General features: G+C 38.6%; 1 protein-coding gene across 1 annotated transcript in view; it reads right to left on the bottom strand.

Annotated features, from left to right (window-relative positions):
* ROBO1 (roundabout guidance receptor 1) overlaps positions 1-12,092 on the bottom strand; it is a 751,137-nt gene that overhangs the window by 647,648 nt on the left and 91,397 nt on the right. Inside the window, exon 2 of the mRNA XM_075516480.1 lies at positions 6,288-6,428. Within this exon, the coding sequence (XP_075372595.1) occupies positions 6,288-6,375 (88 nt within the window). The 5' untranslated portion in view covers positions 6,376-6,428. The remainder of the gene's footprint in view (positions 1-6,287; positions 6,429-12,092) is intronic.

Here is a 12,092-nt window from a genome sequence, read left to right as displayed (position 1 = left end):
ACCCTTCACTTCAAAGAAAGCTGAATACTCCATGAGGCAAGATGACTTTTCAGTCTTAAGAGTTACTAACTGCTAATTGTATGTCGTTATGTATACTTACAAATGCATATACACATGTATACAAATCTACAGTGGTCAAATTAGTTACTGCTTCCTCTCTGCAGGAAGTTACAGTATGGCCTATGTACATTGCAAGGATAGGAAAGAAGAAAGAGGCAGACATGAACACAAACACGGTCTTCACAAGAATACAGATGCCAGTTTTTCTCTTTTTTATTTTATTTAGTCTGTGTAGAGGCCCTTCTTTGTAGGGGGCTAGCCAAAATGTGAGTGGTGTTTGGTTTGGTTTTTGGTTTGGGGTTGTTTTTTTCTTTTTTTAGATTCGAATTGAAGAACATTTTCTGTCTGCTTCAAGTTAATTGGATGTGGATGGCAGAAACACATCTTTCTACATGTTTCTTGACCCCAGCAAGGCCTAAACTGCCTGTCTGCTCTCTCCGAATTTGACCTTGAATACCACAATCTACAAACTTGGTGGCACTTACAACTGGAAACAATACATTAAATCATCATCCCTTGCCGCACATCACTTAGAGATGCATTTGTCACAGTTATATTACATTAGGATCACAAAAATGTAATTTATGGCCAAGAGTGACATTTCATAAAGCCTGTGAAAACAAAATTACTGGAGAATGTGCACCAAAACATGGTATTTCTTGCCACTACAGTTTGTCAACAGAACAGTTCCTCCAAGATGATCCTTTCTACAGTAGAAGTTATATGATGGAAACCTAAGAACTTGACAGAGATGAATCTGTGGTCCTGGTTGGTAAGCTGAATTTGAGCTGGCAGTGTGCCCTTGACCTGGGGAAGGATACCAACATACTGGTATGCTTTAGTGAGAGCACAATCAGCAGGTCAAGGGGTGACTAGTTTCCTCCAGTTGTCATTCATGAGTCTGCACATGGAAGAGTGCATCTAGTTTTGGGCCACTCACTCCAAGAGAGAAACAGAAAAATGGGAGAGAGCCCAGAGGAGAGCCTCTAAGATGGTTAGGGGGCTGGAGCATGTGAGCTACTGTGAGATGCTAAAGAAGATGGTTTGGTTTAGCATACAGAAGTCTAAGGTAGTGGTCTAATTACACTCTTCAACTACCTTAAATAAAACTTTGCAGAAGTGAGATCCAGACTCTCCTCAGAAGTGCATAATGAAAGGACAAGATGCAAGGGTCACAAATTGCAATACAAAAAGTTCCAGCTGGCTCTAAATGGAAGTAAAAATTCACCTTGAGAGTGGCCCAAAGAGGTTATGAAATTTCCATCTCTGGAGGTGCTCAGAATGCAGCTGGACACGGCCCTGTGCAACCTGATTTAACTCTGAAGATAGCACTGTTTTGAGCAAAAAAAATCAGACTAAATGCCCTCCATGTGCCTTCTAACCTAATTTTTTCCATGATTCTATGAGTGTTCCTACATCAGAGCTACACACTTCCAGTCTTATATTTATATGTATGTCTTCAATCAAAAATAGCTAAAGGTTATCTTTATTTGGGCTCAGATTCAATGAAAGAATAAGTGGAATTTTCATGGAATTTGGGGACCTATATTTAAAAATTTGACCCTGTTAAATCATGTCCTTCCATCTTGAGAGTTAACATTCCTCTCAAGCTCTGTTCCTGAGAAGGCATAGCTTTACATAAGTTTCAAGTTTTTTGGCTTCTATCCTTTGTCTTATTTCCCCTGTGACCTACAAACTAGGCTTTCCTGTTCAGGTGCTCTGAAATGCTTACTGGCTCATCACAAAATAGTTATGAACATCACTTTACTTTAAAACAATACAAAATTATAATCAACAAAACTGCCATCTTTTTAAAATATGAGCTCAGCTGTTGGATCACTTGCTCAGAAAGGGTGAAAACTATCCTCAAGTACCTCCCAACTGAAGGAATTTAAATCTATATTCCCTGCTCTTTGACAAGTGTCAAGGGAGTACTGGTCACTTAATTTCCTTAGTTTAATAAGTCTTCACTCTTCCTTTACAGCTTCACAATCAGGGGCTTACATGGAATTTGAGCATCCAATTATCTTTGCCTCTGAGCCTGTGCCAAAAGACAGTCAATAGTTAAACTATAGGTTGGGTTTGGCTGAACATTTCCTTTTTGACCATTATTCTCAGGAAAACCTGCACAACCATAAAACTAGCTAAATTCTTCACCTGAACTATTCAATGCCTTATTCAGATCATTGAGAGATTTATTTTGGATATTTGATTGAAAATTCATTCAGGCACTTAAAAAGTACAGAAGAATGAGTGAGTACACATTACATTATACAAGACAGTGATGTTCTTTATGAAGCAGCAAATGAAGATCTTTCAGTGCTAGAAACCATTTTCTCAAGGTACCTTCACAGGTTGCAGGGAAACCAGAGGAATATAGAATTTCTTGTCAAAATGCATCAATCACACATATAAACCCAAAGTATCATATTCAGACAACAAATTCAGTAGTTTGACAAGCAGATGATAGGGGAAAACTACAATCTTGTTTTCACTAGCCAGATCACAGAGACTTGAGTACTGAAAAGTTAACAGTGATTTTTAAAAAAATCACACCAAACAATTTAATTACTTACGTTACTGAATTATGATTAACTTAAGAAAAGCTCTGAGGTAAGTTTTCAGATTCCAAAAATGATTGCTTACACCTTAGCATGTTAGAGGCAGTAAAAAAGACAATTTGAATTTATGAAAGTTTCATTATGAGTAACAACTGTCTCCTGTTGAAACAGGCAAACAAGCTATGAGAGTGAATGTACTTCCTGTAATGTTTCATTACTAAGCCAAGAAGTATTAGGAAAAAAGAAATTTAAAATATTCTTGTCTACCCCAGAAGAGGTCAAATCCTGGACTGGTTTTCTTCAGAATTTCAGTAAGCTTCTATGATTATCAGAGAGAGTTGTTTTGTGGTTGGTCTTTTTAAACTTACACTAGTGAAACACATTTCTCAAATTTACATTTTACTATATAAGTTTTATATATCTTATGCTTTGTTATATATCTGCATCTCCTAAAGGAAAGCTATTTCCTGGGGAAACAATGCACTTCACAGCTTTAAAAGTAAAAAAAAAAGTATCAGAAAAGCAATCTTTTTTTACTTGAAAATGATGGGAATATGTCATGCTTTCTAGTGACACATCAGTCTTTGCTCAAGTACTGAGAGACAGCACTTGTAGACCACAGAGGTCTACAAGCTTCTATCAAAATTTCTCAAAATTCTGGGTTCAAAAGAGGTTTTCTCCTCGTCCTCCTCTCTCCAAGATCTACAGAGAAATTTGTTTCAAAAATCTATTAATAATCTACCAGGAACGTTCAAAATTTGTCATTACATGGCTTCACAAGGCTTTCTTTGTCTGGATAGCTCTGTAAAGCTCAAGGATTGACTAGATCCCACATATCCGGCATCTGTTCCAGTTCAGATGGAGGGCACTTCCACAATACTCCCTGCTAAAGGACCTGATCCCAAGCACAACCAGATCCATGAGGAACGCTCCTACTGTCTTTATTAACAGACCGCAAATCTGAAAGCTTGCACTCACTTCTATTCATGTTAAAAAAAAAAAAAAAATCAGTTAAAATTATTAAAATCTTTTGCTTCATGTGGAATTTATAGTTCTATGCTCTTTTGACAAGGTAGTAACTGGTAACTTTAAAACACTTCAATGACTTAACTGAGAACACAGAGCTCAACTTATGCATCTAAACATAATATAGTATTAGTTAATGCCATGTTTTCTTAGATCAGTGCACTTTAAAATCAGCTATCAAGTTTTCCAGCTTTTAAATATGCAGAGCAACTGGAAGGAAAAATCACATCTTTGCCAGATAATGTTCAACCCCTGATTAAATAAAGATGTGCCAAGGCAGAGATACTTTAAGCCTCAGGAGACAGCCATAGTGGAATTGCAAGTGTATTTTATATGTGAATTAGAGGTAAGATGTAATGACATGAGATGAAAGGCTCAGCCACGATTTTAATAAAGGGGGGAGACAGTACTTCCCTGTGGACCCCATATGCAAAAGAGTGAGACTCAACAAGAATATATGAAAAGATTCAGCAAAAACTACAATAAATGTTTCAAAGTTATAAGACCACCATTAAAATTCATCATATTTTACTGAAGTTGAAAATTCCAGTTCTGAGGGTAAAGCTTTAACACATTTCTGATAGACTGTCATATGAAATTAAAGCTATGTCATCAATAAGCTGGAACAATTTTCAATTTTTAGATAAGACAGAATTGGAAAGTTTGAAACCATACTGTTTCATTTCTTAAAGGTTTCTAATAACATGATCTAAAAATAATTTCATTGAATCTGTTATTTTGAAAGCATGGTTTTTATTAAATAAAATAACACACTTAATTTAGTAGTACTATGAACACAGACGTTTTAGCTGCTTAGTGCTTTTAGCAATCCTCAGAAAAAGCTGTTACCTATTGCTGTATTGATATTTTTTATGGACACAGCAGAATTCCAAAGAACCATTATTTCTTTTTTTTCCCCATTAAATGGAGGAAAAAGTTCGAGATTTTGCACAGGTCTCTCTCTTTCTGTGCATTAAAAAAAAAAAGAGACACATGCCTTTGTAAGAAAAAGACATGAAAAGAGCAAAATGAATGGATGAACTGCTTAAAGGAAAAAAAAAATCCTGCTTTATTTGATCTTTTGTGATAATCACACTGCTGGCACCCTGCCAGTGAGGCTGAGCATGCTGATGTCTGGCCAAGTAGAGTAATCTCTTGGTTCAAGTCTGAGGTCTGTTATGAAAATTACAAAGCAGGGACAAAGTCAAAATGCCACCTGTGATTTTATTCTGAAGCTAATTTGACGGAAAAAGTAATACAATGCAAACAGCCTTTTTAGTAAAGTCTACAAAACTATGACTAAATTGAAACCAATGCAAATGGATGGAGGTAGCTATCATGCAAATACATTTGGATCTGCAGGCTTTCCTTTTAAAAAGAGCAGTAGATGTCTTTGTGACAGGTAAATTGCTTTGAAATTATGTTTGAAGTCCAAGGTCAAACTTTTACAATGATAATTTTAACTTACATCTTCCTTTATGCTGGAGTCTTTTTTCATCTCCTACATAACACATTTGAAACCAACAAAACAGGGGTGGGGGGGCGGGGAAGGGGGAATCAATTCATTTCCTTAATTTACTTTCCATGAACCACCATTCATTATCAGTCAACAAACCCTTGAAAAACAAAAAACAACCTTTTCCTTTCTCTTTTCATTCAGTGGTCTATATTTGAACCAGTTGCCCACAGATATATGGAGAAGAATTGTATAACCGCAAAATTCTGCACATACAACGTATTCAACTTAGAAAACCAGCCAGTAGAGTCTTCTGTTATTATTCAGATGCAAAGCAGAAAAAACAGCCACCAAAACTCAGCATGCCACTTTCTTTTTTATATGTCTGTTGTGTTTTCCTACATTTTACTGAAAGGTTGTACATTATTAGCAGTACTGATCAAAGTTTGTTTGGGTTTTTCCTAAAAAATATTGAAGATTATTCAGAATGACTCAGAAGCTGTTTTTACAGATTTATTCTTAAAAAAAAACCCAACACAACAAAACAGATTTTGTTTCCTGTATGTTACTTCAATAAAAATCCACTGTTCACTGATCAAGTGATACAGATTACCTATTTTACCACCACCTTCTCTTTAAAGTTGGATAGTACCTTGCCATTTTATATACACACTTACTACTCCTCTCTCCACTAGTAAGACTTGCCATATGCAAGCACCAGGATGATCCCTGATCTCTAGGACTTCACTGAAAACACTGCATTACAGCTATTTCACAGTTGCTGCTATTTTCCTTCTTCTTCAGGAAGGTTCTCTATAGATTTCCTAGTCTCTTTGATATTCAGGTCTGTTTCTGCACTCCCTTCACCAACAGTCCTAATCAAAGGAATGCTTTAATAGCCACCTTAACCTTCTCGTACTTATATTTTCAGGCCACTCCTTTTCTATATCTTCCTTTGCAATAGAAAAAAGCAACTCACTGAAGCATAGACAATAAAACACATATTAAATTCTGTGTTTTAAATATGCAGTTATGCTCATAAAGTTCTTAACTACACACACACACACACACACATTAATACATGGAGAGAGAACTTCAGGTATATACATGCACATATTCACATGGATGGCATAAAAATGATTCATAAAACCACGAACATTTATGTTTAAATAAAAGGTACCTACCTGGAATGAGCTGACCCAGTAACTGATGGCATCTGGAAAGGCTGAATACAGCTACTATGACCAAAAAAGGATAATGTTTCCATTTCATGATGTGCCCTTCCTTGCATTACACCAGCTCAGCAGCGCTAACGTAAATGTTACCTGCAATACAAATAAGAACAGACAAATCAATGATAAATTTAAGGTACTTCCAAATATTTTTGCCCAGTGTAACTCTATGAAGTATGCTGGTTTCAATACAGTTTTAGCTATTAAAATAATGTTAAATTTTCCAACAATTAGGAAGTTGTAAACCACAACCAGAATATTAACTATCCTTGCAGAGCAGACAACCCCAAAATATGTTTTGAAGTGAGACATGAGGATCCCCATAGTGCACATGTATATTTTAAAGTGCTGCATGCTGTTTGGTCATGTAACCCAAGTTATTAAAGAAATTGCTCAATTCAGCAAGATAATTCAGTGTAGGTTTAATCCATCCCAGTTCAAGGAAATACTTAAACAATTTCCTAAATTGAAAATGCTTCAACGCTATTCAGCTTTCTATACAAACTAGACCTCTTCTTATGATACGGTGTTTTGCTGAATGAGGATTAGGGATAATTTTACCCAGTAATAACTTGAACAGTTAAGGTAACTTTCTGGTGAGTTTCTGTGTTCTTAAGGGCAGAAAATTTTCATCTGACTGGCAGAAAAAGGGAATCTTATGAAGGCAGAAAATCTTTTGAATCAAAATGTGATTTTTACACTCATTTTTCTGACCACCACAACTGTAGGTTGAAAAGAATTCACAACTCTACCGATGTTGAAAAATAATCTCCGCTCATCCTACTCGTTTCTTATGCTTCAGCTACATTAGTGCTTAGTACGAACTTTGCCAGAACTCCTCAGGCCTTGTTTACAGCATACCAACCTGTTCAAAATGCTTTTCCTCTACAGGTTTCTAAAAAACATACAGTGTTTTTTAGATGATGATAGGTTTCTAGAAACAGTAAGATGTTTTTTAGACAATCTCTTTAATTAAGTACACACAATCTGTAAGTAAATGTGTTTAGTGTTTTCTTTTGGGTTGGTTTGGTTGGTTGGTTTGTTTTGGTTTTATTTGGGTGGGGGGTTTTTTGTTGTTGTTTTTTTTTTTTTTTTTTATAAGGGCCTTTATCTCAATACAAGCTGAAATGTGAAAAAACCTATGGTGCCGTCAGTCACTTCTTCAGTCTGCTGGGACAGAGAATTTTCAGCTGTAAACCTAATATATATTTAATGACTGCAGATAGAAGAGTTGCATCATTACTGGGAGTATTCGGTGTCATCTGATATTTTCGGATGTTCAAAAATGTACAAATGTTGAATATGAATAGATTCAATCACCTACACATGCTGCATTTTACATTTGCTTCTTGTTATACCTGCACGTCTATTATCTTAGCAACCAGAAATAATAATACTCCATTTCCTACTACTGCTGTTACCTGAATCCTACAAAAATATTTTTTTCTTCATTTTTCTCCCTTCATCTGCACTGCAGACAAAAAAACAGTTCCTTCCATTCCCATTCTTTTAATTTCCCCTATCACTTGTATGACTGCTCTTCTGTTGCAAACAGCTTGACAGCTCTTAATGGCAGAGTTAATGGCAATTAATGGCCAAGGTGTTACATACTGCTCTAAATGCTATTCATGATGTGACTCCAAGACTGAAATGAGGATTTGCAACTTCAGGCCTTTGGAATATCAATCTCTTTCTCTGTACAGTAATAAAGGCTTGCTTTATAAAACTATTTACCACGTTGGCTTCAATTCCCACAGTTTCTTCATCTGTACTTTCTGTTTGCAAATACAAGATTGAATGTCATTTCTAACTCAAAGCTGATGAGGCAGCCCATTGAATTTGGTTCACCAAACAAAAAATAAGACTTTCAGTTAAGGACTTACTTTGTCATTATAATGTGAGGTGCTCACACAATATATGCCAATGTGAAAGAATAATTTCATTAATACACATTGCAAAATCATTCAAGGACTCAAAGATTTAGAGTGTTCCCATCCAGTGGCAGGACACAACTCCTACTGATCTCAATAGGAGTTAAGATCACGCATTCTGGAGGCAGAATTTGATTTGTGGACCAAATTATATTGGGTTTATGTGGCAAGGTGCAGGTGGAGGGGGTGCTGCAGGGTGACCTCTCTGAGGAGAGGCCAGCGTCTGCCCGGTTGCCACACACAGCCAGCTCCAGCAGACCCACCACACAGCACAGCTGAGCCTGTCAACCAAGCTGATGGCGCCTCTGGGAAAGCCTGTGTAAGAAAGGGCAAAATGCCAGATAGGCAGAGGAATAGGGAAAAAAAGGTTCAGAAACAAGAGAGGGAAGACCAAGGTGAAAGCAGGAGGAGGGGGAGGAGGTGCTCCAGGCGCCAGAGCAGATTCCTCTGCAGCCCATGGAGAGGACCACTCTGGAGCAGATATCCACACTGCAGCCCATGGAGAACTCCGGGCTGGAGCAGGTGGATGTGCCCTGAAGGAAGCTGCAGCCCATGGAGAGCCCACACAGGAGCAGGTTTATCCTGAAGGGCTGCAGCCCATGGGAAGTAACCACACTGGAGCAGGGGAAGTGTCAGGAGGAAGAAGGAGAGGCAGAGAGGAGCTGTTATGGACTGACCACAACCTCCCATTCCCCATCCTCCTGCACCACTCCAGGGAAAGAAGGCGGGGGGGGTGGGGGTGGGGGGGGGCAGAGGTAGACAAGTTGGGGATGAAGGGGTAAAATTGAGCCTAGGAAAAACTGGCAGGGGGGAGGGGTGTGTTTTAGTTTTCGTCTGTCTCTCTCACCATCCAACTCTATTTTAATCAGCAATAAATTTCGCTCTTTAGCCAAGGTTAACCCACCACAACCATAAAGCCGGGGGTGGGGGGGGGAGGGAGTGGGGGAGATGAATCCCAGCAACATACTTTATGGCACTTGCCCTATCTGTGAAGGCATCCCATGCATGAATCCAAAGATTTGTCTTTTCCATAACTCTCTCTTCCATTTACTTATTCGGTAGACTATGACTTCTTTTTAATCCCTTTGTATGACAGAACTCCACAGGGAGCTCAGACGTTAACCGCCTGGCTTGCTTGTGAAAACCATTTCTGCTCTCTAATTCTGCTTATGTTTTATGTTTGAAATATAATATTTAATTCTAAAACCTAAAATTATTTCAGTGTTATTAAAAACATTATTCTTACGGAAAATTTCAGTGAAGATGGCTTCAATGAAGCCAAATAATTTTAATATGAAAACAAAGCTTTTTAGTCTACAGTTTAAAAACAATTCTTGTAGATATTCCTTGAAAACAAACTTGAATAGGAGGCTAATTCTCTATATTCGGAGTATAGTGCTTTCTTCTGAAATAGTAGCCCTGATTACAGGGAAGATAAAGTAGAAAAAGATGTCATCAGAATGGAAAATGGTTTTCAGATAGAAGTTGAGTTCAGCAGAAGAGAAACAAGATCTTTCTTATCATAGTCTACTGCCACAGTCCGCAATTCAAGTACTACACTAAAGTGGAAGAAACCCACAGAAGTGTATCACAACCAAAGGGATTCAGCTGGCAATTTAAAACACTGCTTCCCTTAGTACATACTAAAAGCCCATGAAGCATCTGCCATCTGCATTTAGAACTTCTGTTCATATACAAATTTCTCAGTGTCATAACATTTAACTTTTGATTACAATAACTGAGCTAAATGTTTCTGTCTTTGGTCCTTCTCTGCAATTAGTCTTGCAGTGTCTGAAATACAAAACTAACATTGCAGAATAAGGACTGGCACTAATTAGATGTTGCCAGTGACAGAAGAAGGATGCACTCACCATATAAACTTCAGCTGGCCTGAGACCTCACTTAACTCCGTATCAAATGACTGCAGATCTACACCAGAATGTGCAAGAAAAGATTCAGGTCCAATGAGTTGTCCAGAGTGCACAATGAAGATAAACACTGGCTCCTCTATGACATTATAATCATTAAAGAATCAATGGCAAATTAAACTGCACAAACCCAGAGGGGAAAGAAGCACTATGGTAAATGCAGGGAAAGAGTCTAATCAATTATTTTCTTCCACTTCCCAAGTGTAGTGCTATTTATCGCTATAGCCAGTGCAGCATTCAGCATCAGAAGCAAAGCAGCAAAGACACTGAGACAAGACCAAAACCAATGCTGGTTTTCTTCTCATTTCTTTTGTTTGTTTGTTTTTTACAATTTGATTATTATTGTTGCTTCTCTCAGAAATGGTAACCAGCTTGGCAAGACTTGATTTTGACAGTATGTTGCATGGAAAAAAAGGACACAAAGGTCAGGTAATTAAGATTCTAACTTGTAAAAATAATTTCCCTTTATAAAATCTATGCACTTTGGTAAATATTATGCTAAAGAAGATTGTTTACCTACAGGATGAGACAGAATTTTGATCTGTCATGTACCCAAAGGCCATTTTGGAGTGGACTGGCAAAATTTCACTGAAAGCAGAAAAAATAGAAAATGTTCCTTTTGAAGCAATGTTAACTCATTTTGAATGCAGAACATTTTGTAAAGCTTGTCATGCATTGTTAGGCCTCCTGATATTGGATGGACCTTCCCACACTTTCAATCATTTTGTTATAAAGTCCTAATGTCTATTAGTCTGACACCCAGTTATCTGGTCACAGAATCACAGAATCGTATAGGTTGGAAAAGACCTTTAAGATCATCGAGTCCAACCATAAACCTAACACTACCAAGACCACCACTACACCATGTCCCTAAGCACCTCATCCAAACGTCTTTTAAATACCTCCAGGGATGGCGACTCAACCACTTCCCTGGGCAGTCTGTTCCAATGCTTGATAACCCTTTCAGTGAAGTAAAATTTCCTAATATCCAGTCTAAACCTCCCCTGGTGCAACTTGAGGCCATTTCCTCTCATCCTATTACTTGTTACCTGGGAGAAGAGACTGACCCCCACCTCTCTACAACCTCCTTTCAGGGAGTTGTAGAGAGCAATAAGGTCTCCCCTCAGCCTCCTTTTCTCCAGGCTAAACAACCCCAGTTCCCTCAGCTGCTCCTCATCAGACTTGTGCTCCAGACCCTTCACCAGCTTCATTGCCCTTCTCTGGACACGCTCCAGCACCTCAATGTCTCTCTTGTAGTGAGGGGCCCAAAACTGAGCACAGTATTTGAGGTGCGGCCTCACCAGTGCCGAGTACAGGGGCACGATCACTTCCCTAGTCCTGCTGGCCACACTATTCCTGATACAAGCCAGGATGCCATCGGCTTTCTTGGCCACCTGGGCACACTGCTGGCTCATATTCAGGCGGCTGTCAACCAACACCCCCAGGTCCTTTTCTGCCTGGCAGCTTTCCAGCCACTCTTCCCCAAGCCTGTAGCGTTGCATGGGGTTGCTGTGGCCCAAGTGCAGGACCTTGCACTTGGCCTTGTTGAACCTCATACAGTAGACCTCGGCCCATGGATCCAGCCTGTCCAGGTCCCTCTGCAGAGCCTTCCTACCCTCAAGCAGATCAACACTCCCACACAACTTGGTGTCATCTGCAAACTTACTGAGGGTGCACTCGATCCCTTTGTCCAGATCATTGATAAAGATATTAAACAGAACTGGCTCCAGTACTGAGGCCTGGGGAACACCGCTTGTGACCGGTTTGGTCATCTCTGTTTAGACTGACACTACTTCTGAACTTACTCCTCCTGTGCATTATCATCAGTAAAGTTATAGATCACTGAAATTAAGAACTTCCCTCTACTATTTTAAACATCCTGTCTTTGTTAAACTGAA

The sequence above is a fragment of the Mycteria americana genome, chromosome 1, assembly GCF_035582795.1.
Source record: "Mycteria americana isolate JAX WOST 10 ecotype Jacksonville Zoo and Gardens chromosome 1, USCA_MyAme_1.0, whole genome shotgun sequence".
In the NCBI taxonomy this organism is placed as follows: domain Eukaryota; kingdom Metazoa; phylum Chordata; class Aves; order Ciconiiformes; family Ciconiidae; genus Mycteria; species Mycteria americana.
The sequence above is the reverse complement of the archived record's forward strand: the minus strand, read 5'-3'. Positions and strand labels throughout refer to the sequence as shown.